A 12,180-nucleotide genomic window follows, 5' to 3' on the forward strand; every position below is an offset into this window, starting at 1 on the left:
CATGATCGCAAAAACATGTTTTTTTTTAGGAATACCTGGAATATGAAATGATAAAAAAAATTTCATTAACCTGACCGGGTCATTTTTGACCCACTTATGGAAGGTTGGGGTAGTAACACAAAAACTAAAATTTCTTAAAATGTATAAAAAGTTAAAAATGTGAATGGCATGATATGAAAAACATGTTTTTTTTAGGAATACCTGGAATATGAAATGATAAAAAATTTTCATGACAAAGATATTTCAAGAAAACAATCTGACCTGTTTGCAGATTACGTCAACGGCGGCGAGCTCTTCACGCACCTGGTGCAGAGGGTCCGATTCAAGGAGCAGGAGGTGGCGCTGTACAGCGGCGAGATCGTGCTGGCGCTGGAACATCTAAACAAGGTGAGGCTCAAGGACCAATCGTATACAAATATGATCTCAGGGAAGAAGTACATTAGAAACACTTCTATGCTAGGACTACGTTATGCTAGCCATAGCATTTCAGTATGTGGAATCAAACTATGGAATGGATTGAGTAAGGAAATCAAACAATGCACAACGATGAGCCAATTCAAGAAACAATACAAGCAGTTGATGTTTGCTAAATACAAGGATGAAGAGTCTTGAACCAGTCATGATGTGCTATATATATCACTATATTGACACTTACTATGGTACCCATTATGGCTTTGGATGCTCATACCACCGAGTACTTCGGTACGGGACAAAAAATTAAAATAAAAAAATAAATTTTAAAATTAATTTAACAAAAATGTAAATTATATTAGGAAGGGAGGAAGTGGACAAATGTAACAGTTACTGATTGTAAAAGTACCAGATGGATTTGATTAAATTAAATTAAATTTTTAATTTTAATTTTAATTTTAATTTTAATTTAATTTTTATTTTTAATTTGATTTAATTTTTATTTTTTATTTAATTTTATTTAATTTTTTATTTAATTTTATTTTTTTAATTTTATTTAAATTAAATTAAATAAAATTAAATTAAAAATAAGAATTAATTAAAATTGTGTTTTTTTAATTTTTTAGTATTATTGAAAACAGGAAGTGAACAAATGTAACAGTTAGTGATTGTAAAAGTACCAGATGGAGGGGTAGGATTTAATAAGCTTTGCTTCTTCCTACTCCTTTTGGACATGTGGACATTTTTAAAATAAATAAATAAATAAATAAAAAACAAAAATTATTTAAAAAAACATAAAATTATTATTATGATGTTATTATTTTTATTATAAAAATTAAGAATAAAATAAATAATAATAGTAAAAAAACAAAAAAACTTAAACTATATTGGGAAAGCAGGAAGTGAACAAATGTAACAGTTATTGATTGTAAAAGTACCAGATGGAGGGGTAGGATTTAATAAGCTTTGCTTCTTCCTACTCCTTTTGGACATGTGGACATTTTTAAAATAAAAAAAATAAAAAACAAAAATTATTTAAAAAACATAAAATTATTATTATGATGTTATTATTTTTATTGTAAAAATTAAGAATAAAATAAATAATAATAATAATTAAAAAAAACAAAAAAACTTAAACTATATTAGGAAAGCAGGAAGTGAACAAATGTAAAAGTACCAGATGGAGGGGTAGGATTTAATAAGCTTTGCTTCTTCCTACTCCTTTTGGACATGTGGAACTGGGAACTGATCCACATGTCTTGGGCTACACGAGTGCTGCCAGTGACATTGTGAATTGTCCCCTTTGCAGCTTGGGATCGTGTACAGGGACCTGAAGCTGGAGAACATTTTGCTGGATTCAAACGGTCACATTGTCCTCACAGACTTCGGCCTCAGTAAGGAGTTTGACCAGGTAGGTCGCCATTGCAGTTTAACTCCTGCGTCGGGAGCGCGCCTCATGTTGACGCGTGATGATGCGTTCAAAGAAACAAGTGGAAAGAGCGTTTTCCATGTGCGGGACCATCGAGTACATGGCGCCGGAAATTGTGGAAGGAGAGTCTGGACATGACAAGGTACCGCAGTGAAGGCCATCTTTCTTCATCTTCTTCTTCTTCTTCATGGATGATGTTGTCTTCACACAGGCGGTGGACTGGTGGAGTCTGGGCGTCCTCATGTACGAGCTCCTGACCGGCGGCTCGCCCTTTACCGTCGACGGAGACGAGAACACTCCCACAGACATCGCCAGGTAGAAGGGGGGGGGCTTTTATTATGACCGGATGCTGATCGAGTCTTGACTGACGTCAAAGTGACAGCGCCTGTCATCCCGCTTCTCAGGAGGATCCTCAAAAAAGACCCTCCCTTCCCCAAAGACATGTCGCCACTGGCCAAAGACATCATCCAGCGACTCCTCACCAAAGACCCGAAGAAGAGATTAGGTTCCGGTCCAAACGGGGTAGACAATGTCAAGAAGCATCCATTTTACCAGGTTGGTGTTTTACTATGCGTCCCACTTGCAGGGGCTCCACCCCCAAAAAAGGGGGAGCATCACAAGGGGAAAAATAGCAGAAATGGAAAAAAAACTGCTCGAATTTCACAAGAATTAAGTCCAAGTATTAAGAGAAAAAAGTCGAGACCAAAGCTCCAGCGCTTGTGTCGACAAGACCAAAGCGCCAGCGTTTGTGTCGACAAGACCAAAACTCCAGCGTTTGCGTCGACGAGACCAAAACTCCAGCGTTTGTGTCGACAAGACCAAAGCTCCAGCGTTTGTGTCGACGAGACCAAAGCTCCAGCGTTTGTGTCGACAAGACCAAAGCTCCAGCGTTTGTGTCGACAAGACCAAAGCTCCAGCGTTTGTGTCGACAAGACCAAAGCTCCAGCGTTTGTGTCGACAAGACCAAAGCGCCAGCGTTTGTGTCGACAAGACCACAGCGCCAGCGTTTGTGTCGAAAAGACCAAAGCGCCAGCGTTTGTGTCGACGAGAACAAAGCTCCAGCGTTTGTGTCGACGAGACCAAAGCTCCAGCGTTGGTGTCGACGAGACCAAAGCTCCAGCGTTTGTGTCGACAAGACCAAAGCTCCAGCGTTTGTATCGACAAGACCAAAGCGCCAGCGTTTGTGTCGACGAGAACAAAGCGCCAGCGTTTGTGTCGACGAGAACAAAGCTCCAGCGTTTGTGTCGACGAGACCAAAGCTCCAGCGTTTGTGTCGACGAGACCAAAGCTCCAGCGTTTGTGTCGACGAGACCAAAGCTCCAGCGTTTGTGTCGACAAGACCAAAGCGCCAGCGTTTGTGTCGACAAGACCAAAGCGCCAGCGTTTGTGTCGACAAGACCAAAGCGCCAGCGTTTGTGTCGACAAGACCAAAGCTCCAGCGTTTGCGTCGACGAGACCAAAGCTCCAGCGTTTGCGTCGACGAGACCAAAGCTCCAGCGTTTGCGCCGACGAGACCAAAGCTCCAGCGTTTGCGCCGACGAGACCAAAGCTCCAGCGTTTGCGCCGACGAGACCAAAGCTCCAGCGTTTGCGTCGACGAGACCAAAGCTCCAGCGTTTGTGTCGACGAGACCAAAGCTCCAGCGTTTGTGTCGACAAGACCAAAGCTCCAGCGTTTGTGTCGACACGACCAAAGCTACAGTAGAATTTGCGTCGACAAGACCAAAGCTCCAGCGTTTGTGTCGACAAGACCATTTGTATCGACAAGACCAAAGCTCCAGCGTTTGTGTCGACAAGACCAAAGCTCCAGCGTTTGTGTCGACAAGACTAAAGCTCCAGCGTTTGTGCCGACGAGACCAAAGCTCCAGCGTTTGCGTCGACGAGACCAAAGCTCCAGCGTTTGCGTCGACGAGACCAAAGCTCCAGCCTTGGTGTCGACGAGACCAAAGCTCCAGCGTTGGTGTAGACGAGACCAAAGCTCCAGCGTTGGTGTAGACGAGACCAAAGCTCCAGCGTTGGTGTAGACGAGACCAAAGCTCCAGCGTTGGTGTCGACGAGACCAAAGCTCCAGCGTTTGTGTCGACGAGACCAAAGCTCCAGCGTTTGAGTCGACAAGACCAAAGCTCCAAAGTCCAAGTCCTGACCTGAAATGACAAATATTTGCATATTTCCAACACAGAATTTATGTTTTTTTCTTGCAGAAAATCAACTGGGATGACTTGGCGGCCAAAAAGGTGCCCGCCCCATTCAAGCCGGTGATCCGGGACGAGTTGGACGTCAGCAACTTTGCGGAAGAGTTCACGGAAATGGACCCCACCTACTCTCCTGCCGCTCTGCCTCAGAACTGTGATCGCATCTTCCAGGTGGGTACTGTAGAAATCCTCCCCCTGTGGACTCTAAGTGGGTTTCGAATAGAGGATAAGGGAATCTTCATCCATCCATCCATTTTCCTCCGCTTATCCGGGTCCGGGTCGCGGGGGCAGCAGTCTTAGTAGGGAAGCCCAGACTTCCCGGTCCCCGGCAACCTCCTCCAGCTCCACCGGGAGGACACCAAGGCGTTCCCAGGCCAGCTGTGAGACATAGTCCCTTCATTGTGTCCTAGGTCTGCCCCCGGGGTCTTTTCCCGGCTGGGCATGCCCGGAACACCTCACTAGGGAAGCGTTCGGGAGGCATCCGGACTAGATGCCCGAGCCACCTCAACTGACTCCTCTCAATGTGAAGGAGAAGCGTCTCTACTCGGAGCCCCCGACCCGGATCTTAGGGTGAATCCAGCTACCCTACGCAGGAAACTCATTTCAGCCGCCTGTATCCGTAATCTCATTCTTTCGGTCATGATCCAAAGCTCAAGGGATAAGGGAATCTCAAAGAACCAAATCACAGAATGAGAACCAGATTATTTATTCCCGACAACAGACGTCCCTGTATGCCTACAAGTAAGCGGGTCTTATTACAGCGCAGCTGCAAAAAGCACCCTTTCTTTCCCTGCCCGGTCTTTTATACATTCGAGGCTGGAGTCCTGGACCAATCAGCTCTCGCCACTGCCCTTGCTTGAACCGCGTTCAACAGACGTCCCTGTATGCCTACAAGTAAGCGTGTCTTATTAAAGCGCAGCTGCAAAAAAAGTACCCTTTTTTTCCCTGCCCGGTCTTTTATACATTCGAGGCTGGAGTCCTGGACCAATCAGCTCTCGCCACTGCCCTTGCTTGAACCGCGTTTAACAGACGTCCCTGTATGCCTACAAGTAAGCGGGTCTTATTACAGCGCAGCTGCAAAAAGCACCCTTTCTTTCCCTGCTCGGTCTTTTATCCATTCGAAGCTGGAGTCCTGGACCAATCAGCTCTCGCCACTGCCCTTGCTTGAACCGCGTTCAACAGACGTCCCTGTATGCCTACAAGTAAGCGGGTCTTATTACAGCGCAGCTGCAAAAAAGTACCCTTTTTTTCCCTGCCCGGTCTTTTATACATTCGAGGCTGGAGTCCTGGACCAATCAGCTCTCGCCACTGCCCTTGCTTGAACCGCGTTTAACAGACGTCCCTGTATGCCTACAAGTAAGCGTGTCTTATTACAGCGCAGCTGCAAAAAAAGTGCCCTTTTTTTCCCTGCCCGGTCTTTTATACATTCGAGGCTGGAGTCCTGGACCAATCAGCTTTCGCCACTGCCCTTGCTTGAACCGCGTTCATGGTGTTTTGCTTTTATCTTTAGCTAACAAAATGGAGTCCCGGCGCGGTCATCGATATCGCCGACGGCGCCGAATGTTGACACGTGTGACACGTCGTCTTTTTGTCCCTGACTATATTTAAACACACTTCACCGCAATCGAAATCATCAAGCGGCGTTCTGAATGCGGTGAAAAGGCTGCTGTGAGGCAACATGCGTCTTGCGTGCGCCGCGTTGGCATTGAACGTCGCCTCGACGGCCCCTTTTTTTTTTTGTGTGGGCGTAATTGCCGCCATATGCGGCCCCTCATTGAAGTAACAGATGCGAATGACTATTTTTGATAGCGCTTTTGAGGCGTAATATCGGGTCCCGTGACTACTTCGCCGGGCTGATATACGGCGTGGAAATTTCAACTCTTGATTGCCTTCTGGATGCTTGAGCCCGGCGAGATCAATACATGCATTAAGCGGCTTCTCTGCCGGAATAAAAGGTGACGCTCTCTTGGAGCGTCGGGAGCGTCTGCCTCGGTTACGCCTCCCGGCTTGTGATTGCCAACTTCATCTTGTCGTTTTTTTTTTTTTTTTTCGTTTTTTTTTTTTTTTCCTCTCTCCCAAAACCGCCGCTCTCAGCTGCCATTCATGCAGGATGGAATTTTAGAGGGGAGGGGGTCTTTACAATTTGCCAGCCCCAGAGAGCAGCAATGATGATCGGATTTAAAATGTGCCCCTGGTACCCATACCCCCGCCCCGCCCCCCCTCCCGATGGCGCCTAACAAAACAGAATTAAAATTGCATTAAGAGCGCCAGGCTGTAATTTGACAGCAGAGCAATCACATTTTCAAGCCCGGCAATTTTGGGGCATCTCATTCATTCGGCAACATCCACGCTTCCGTCCATCCGCGGCTGTCACCGCGTGCCACAGCTGTGTGTGCGCGGGAAAAAAAAGATTAGCGCTCCGGAATCCCCGCAGTTGGAATTAAGCAGCCGTCTCCTCACAATGAGCGATTGGGGAACAACAAAAAAGGAACATCTGGACGGCTTCCGTGTGTCTGCAAAATGACCAGAATTGGTCTGATTATTCATGCGACTCCAAGAAAAAAAATAAACACATGCGTCCAAAGCCATTAACCGTAAACGCTACGGGCGTGTGGTCCGCTAAAGCAAACAACCGCCGGGGTGTCGAATTGGAAAACATTCACATCTGTGGCTTTCAGGCAACCTCCCCCAACAATCGCTTGGCAGCGACTGCATTTGAAAGCATCGTCGGTGGCCGTCGTCCCAGCGGCTTTATCTAGCTCTGCATGCGCTTCAAACTGCGCTGTTGTTTACAATCAGCTCATCAGCGCTATTACTGTATCATCCGGAGCGTAAGTTTTTTTTCATAGTTTGCTTGTATATGAATATATATTATACGCAGTATATGATTGAATAGGTGCTGCCTTCAAGTTACAGCGGGATGGTGGTGGTGGTGGGTTTGTGTCGACAAGACCAAAGCTCCAGCATTTGTATTGACAAGACCAAAGCTCCAGTATTTGTATCGACAAGACCAAAGCTACAGTAGAATTAGTATAGACAAGACCAAAGCTCCACCATTTGTATCGACAAGACCAAAGCTACAGTAGAATTTGTATAGATGAGACCAAAGCTCCACCATTTGTATCGACAAGACCAAAGCTACAGTAGAATTTGTATAGACAAGACCTAAGCTACAGTAGAATTTGTATAGACAAGACCAAAGCTCCACCATTTGTATCGACAAGACCAAAGCTACAGTATTTGTATCGACAAGACCAAAGCTACAGTAGAATTTGTATAGACAAGACCAAAGCTCCACCATTTGTATCGACAAGACCAAAGCTATAGTATTTGTGCCGACATGACCAAAGCTCCAGCATTTGTGTCGACAAGACCAAAGCTACAGTAGAATTTGTATAGACAAGACCAAAGCTACAGTAGAATTTGTATAGACAAGACCAAAGCTCCAGCGTTTGTGTCGACAAGACCAAAGCTCCAGTATTTGTGTCGACAAGACCAAAGCTACAGTATTTGTGTCGACAAGACCAAAGCTACAGTATTTGTGTCGACAAGACCAAAGCTCCAGCGTTTGTTTCGACAAGACCAAAGCTACAGTAGAATTTGTATCGACAAGACCAAAGCTATAGTATTTGTGTCGACATGACCAAAGCTCCAGCGTTTGTGTCGACAAGACCAAAGCTCCAGCGTTTGTGTCGACAAGACCAAAGCTCCAGCGTTTGTGTCGACAAGACCAAAGCTACAGCGTTTGTGTCGACAAGACCAAAGCTACAGTAGAATTTGTATAGATGAGACCAAAGCTCCAGCATTTGTGTCGACAAGACCAAAGCTCCAGCGTTTGTATCGACAAGACCAAAGCTCCAGCGTTTGTATCGACAAGACCAAAGCTACAGCGTTTGTATCGACAAGACCAAAGCTACAGCGTTTGTATCGACAAGACCAAAGCTCCAGCATTTGTGTCGACAAGACCAAAGCTACAGTAGAATTTGTATAGATGAGACCAAAGCTCCAGCATTTGTGTCGACAAGACCAAAGCTCCAGCGTTTGTTTCGACAAGACCAAAGCTACAGTAGCATTTGTGTCGACAAGACCAAAGCTCCAGCATTTGTGTCGACAAGACCAAAGCTCCAGCGTTTGTGTCGACAAGACCAAAGCTCCAGCGTTTGTGTCGACAAGACCAAAGCTCTAGCGTTTGTTTCGACAAGACCAAAGCTACAGCGTTTGTGTCGACAAGACCAAAGCTACAGTAGCATTTGTGTCGACAAGACCAAAGCTCCAGCGTTTGTGTCGACAAGACCAAAGCTCCAGCATTTGTGTCGACAAGACCAAAGCTCCAGCGTTTGTGTCGACAAGACCAAAGCTCTAGCGTTTGTTTCGACAAGACCAAAGCTACAGCGTTTGTGTCGACAAGACCAAAGCTACAGTAGCATTTGTGTCGACAAGACCAAAGCTCCAGCGTTTGTGTCGACAAGACCAAAGCTCCAGCGTTTGTGTCGACAAGACCAAAGCTCCAGCGTTTGTGTCGACAAGACCAAAGCTCCAGCGTTTGTGTCGACAAGACCAAAGCTCCAGCGTTTGTGTCGCCAAGACCAAAGCTCCAGCGTTTGTGTCGACAAGACCAAAGCTCCAGCGTTTGTGTCGACAAGACCAAAGCTCCAGCGTTTGTGTCGACAAGACTCCTGGGTGGAGTAGGAGGGATGGTTCCATAACAGTTTGATGTGACGCCTTTTGTTGTTGTTGTTGTTGCCCACAGGGATACTCTTTCATGGCCCCCTCCATCCTGTTCAAGAGGAACGTGGTGATGGACGACCCCGTCCAGCTTTGTGGCGGCTCTGAGCGGCCGGGCTCGGCTGCCGTGGCCCGCAGCGCCATGATGAAGGTACGTCGATGGTCCCTGAATGCTGCCTTTTTTTTAATAACATATTTGTATGCTTAGCTTTTTCACTGGCAACAAATAAAAACATTTAGGACCAAAGCTACAGTATTTGTATGGGCAAGACCAAAGCTCCAGCATTTGTATCGACAAGACCAAAGCTCCAGCATTTGTATGGACAAGACCAAAGCTCCAGTATTTGTATCGACAAGACCAAAGCTCCAGTATTTGTATCGATAAGACCAAAGCTCCAGTATTTGTATCGACAAGACCAAAGCTACAGTATTTTTATGGACAAGACCAAAGCTACAGTATTAGTATCGACAAGACCAAAGCTCCAGTATTTGTATCGACAAGACCAAAGTTCCAGTATTTGTATCGACAAGACCAAAGCTACTGTATTTATATAGACAAGACCAAAGCTCCAGCATTTGTATCGACAAGACCAAAGCTCCAGCATTTGTATCGACAAGACCAAAGCTCCAGCATTTGTATCGACAAGACCATTTGTATCGACAAGACCAAAGCTCTAGCATTTCTATGGACAAGACCAAAGCTCCAGCGGTTGTATCGACAAGACCATTTGTATCGACAAGACCAAAGCTCCAGCATTTGTATGGACAAGACCAAAGCTCCAGCATTTGTATGGACAAGACCAAAGCTCCAGTATTTGTATGGACAAGACCAAAGCTCCAGTATTTGTATCGACAAGACCAAAGCTCCAGTATTTGTATCGACAAGACCAAAGCTACAGTATTTTTATGGACAAGACCAAAGCTACAGTATTAGTATCGACAAGACCAAAGCTCCAGTATTTGTATCGACAAGACCAAAGTTCCAGTATTTGTATCGACAAGACCAAAGCTACTGTATTTATATCGACAAGACCAAAGCTCCAGCATTTGTATCGACAAGACCAAAGCTCCAGCATTTGTATCGACAAGACCAAAGCTCCAGCATTTGTATCGACAAGACCAAAGCTACAGTATTTGTATCGACAAGACCATTTGTATCGACAAGACCAAAGCTCTAGCATTTCTATGGACAAGACCAAAGCTCCAGCGGTTGTATCGACAAGACCATTTGTATCGACAAGACCAAAGCTCCAGCATTTGTATCGACAAGACCAAAGCTACAGCATTTGTATCGACAAGACCATTTGTATCGACAAGACCAAAGCTACAGCATTTGTATCGACAAGACCATTTGTATCGACAAGACCAAAGCTCTAGCATTTCTATGGACAAGACCAAAGCTCCAGCGGTTGTATCGACAAGACCATTTGTATCGACAAGACCAAAGCTCCAGCATTTGTATCGACAAGACCAAAGCTACAGTATTCGTATCGACAAGACCATTTGTATCGACAAGACCAAAGTTCTAGCATTTCTATGGACAAGACCAAAGCTCCAGCGGTTGTATCGACAAGACCATTTGTATCGACAAGACCAAAGCTCCAGCATTTGTATCGACAAGACCAAAGCTACAGTATTTGTATCGACAAGACCATTTGTATCGACAAGACCAAAGCTCTAGCATTTCTATGGACAAGACCAAAGCTCCAGCGGTTGTATCGACAAGACCATTTGTATCGACAAGACCAAAGCTCCAGCATTTGTATCGACAAGACCAAAGCTACAGTATTTGTATCGACAAGACCATTTGTATCGACAAGACCAAAGCTCTAGCATTTCTATGGACAAGACCAAAGCTCCAGCGGTTGTATCGACAAGACCATTTGTATCGACAAGACCAAAGCTCCAGCATTTGTATCGACAAGACCAAAGCTACAGTATTTGTATTGACAAGACCATTTGTATCGACAAGACCAAAGCTCTAGCATTTCTATGGACAAGACCAAAGCTCCAGCGGTTGTATCGACAAGACCATTTGTATCGACAAGACCAAAGCTCCAGCATTTGTATCGACAAGACCAAAGCTACAGTATTTGTATCGACAAGACCATTTGTATCGACAAGACCAAAGCTCTAGCATTTCTATGGACAAGACCAAAGCTCCAGCGGTTGTATCGACAAGACCAAAGCTCCAGCATTTGTATCGACAAGACCAAAGCTACAGTATTTGTATCGACAAGACCATTTGTATCGACAAGACCAAAGCTCTAGCATTTCTATGGACAAGACCAAAGCTCCAGCGGTTGTATCGACAAGACCATTTGTATCGACAAGACCAAAGCTCCAGCATTTGTATCGACAAGACCAAAGCTACAGTATTTGTATCGACAAGACCATTTGTATCGACAAGACCAAAGCTCTAGCATTTCTATGGACAAGACCAAAGCTCCAGCGGTTGTATCGACAAGACCATTTGTATGGACAAGACCAAAGCTCCAGCATTTGTATCGACAAGACCAAAGCTACAGTATTTGTATCGACAAGACCATTTGTATCGACAAGACCAAAGCTCTAGCATTTCTATGGACAAGACCAAAGCTCCAGCGGTTGTATCGACAAGACCATTTGTATGGACAAGACCAAAGCTCCAGCATTTGTATCGACAAGACCAAAGCTACAGTATTTGTATCGACAAGACCATTTGTATCGACAAGACCAAAGCTCTAGCATTTCTATGGACAAGACCAAAGCTCCAGCGGTTGTATCGACAAGACCATTTGTATCGGCAAGACCAAAGTTCCAGCATTTGTATCGACAAGACTAAAGCTCCAGCATTTGTATCGACAAGACCATTTGTATCGACAAGACCAAAGCTGTAGCATTTCTATCGACAAGACCAAAGCTCCAGCGGTTGTATCGACAAGACCATTTGTATCGACAAGACCAAAGCTCCAGCATTTGTATCGACAAGACCAAAGCTACAATATTTGTATCGACAAGACCAAAGCTCTAGCATTTCTATGGACAAGACCAAAGCTCCAGCGGTTGTATCGACAAGACCATTTGTATCGACAAGACCAAAGTTCCAGCATTTGTATCGACAAGACCATTTGTATCGACAAGACCAAAGCTCTAGCATTTCTATGGACAAGACCAAAGCTCCAGCGGTTGTATCGACAAGACCATTTGTATCGACAAGACCAAAGCTCCAGCATTTGTATCGACAAGACCAAAGCTACAATATTTGTATCGACAAGACCAAAGCTCTAGCATTTCTATGGACAAGACCAAAGCTCCAGCGGTTGTATCGACAAGACCATTTGTATCGACAAGACCAAAGCTCCAGCATTTGTATCGAAAAGACCAAAGCTCCAGCATTTGTATCGACAAGACCAAAGCTACAGTATTCGTATCGACAAGACCAT

At 45.0% G+C, this 12,180-nt stretch overlaps 1 protein-coding gene across 2 annotated transcripts in view; it reads left to right on the forward strand.

The window, feature by feature from the left end:
* rps6ka5 (ribosomal protein S6 kinase, polypeptide 5) overlaps window positions 1–12,180 on the forward strand; it is a 28,650-nt gene that overhangs the window by 5,627 nt on the left and 10,843 nt on the right. For both annotated transcript variants that reach the window (XM_058056493.2, XM_058056494.2), the window contains exons 5-11: window positions 272–387; window positions 1,721–1,822; window positions 1,896–1,982; window positions 2,052–2,155; window positions 2,245–2,395; window positions 4,040–4,201; window positions 8,781–8,906. In XM_058056493.2, coding sequence (XP_057912476.2) covers window positions 272–387; window positions 1,721–1,822; window positions 1,896–1,982; window positions 2,052–2,155; window positions 2,245–2,395; window positions 4,040–4,201; window positions 8,781–8,906 — 848 coding nt within the window. The remainder of the gene's footprint in view (window positions 1–271; window positions 388–1,720; window positions 1,823–1,895; window positions 1,983–2,051; window positions 2,156–2,244; window positions 2,396–4,039; window positions 4,202–8,780; window positions 8,907–12,180) is intronic.

Source organism: Doryrhamphus excisus, linkage group LG19, assembly GCF_037039965.1.
Source record: "Doryrhamphus excisus strain RoL-2023G ecotype Guam linkage group LG19, RoL_Dexc_Guam_v1.1, whole genome shotgun sequence".
In the NCBI taxonomy this organism is placed as follows: domain Eukaryota; kingdom Metazoa; phylum Chordata; class Actinopteri; order Syngnathiformes; family Syngnathidae; genus Doryrhamphus; species Doryrhamphus excisus.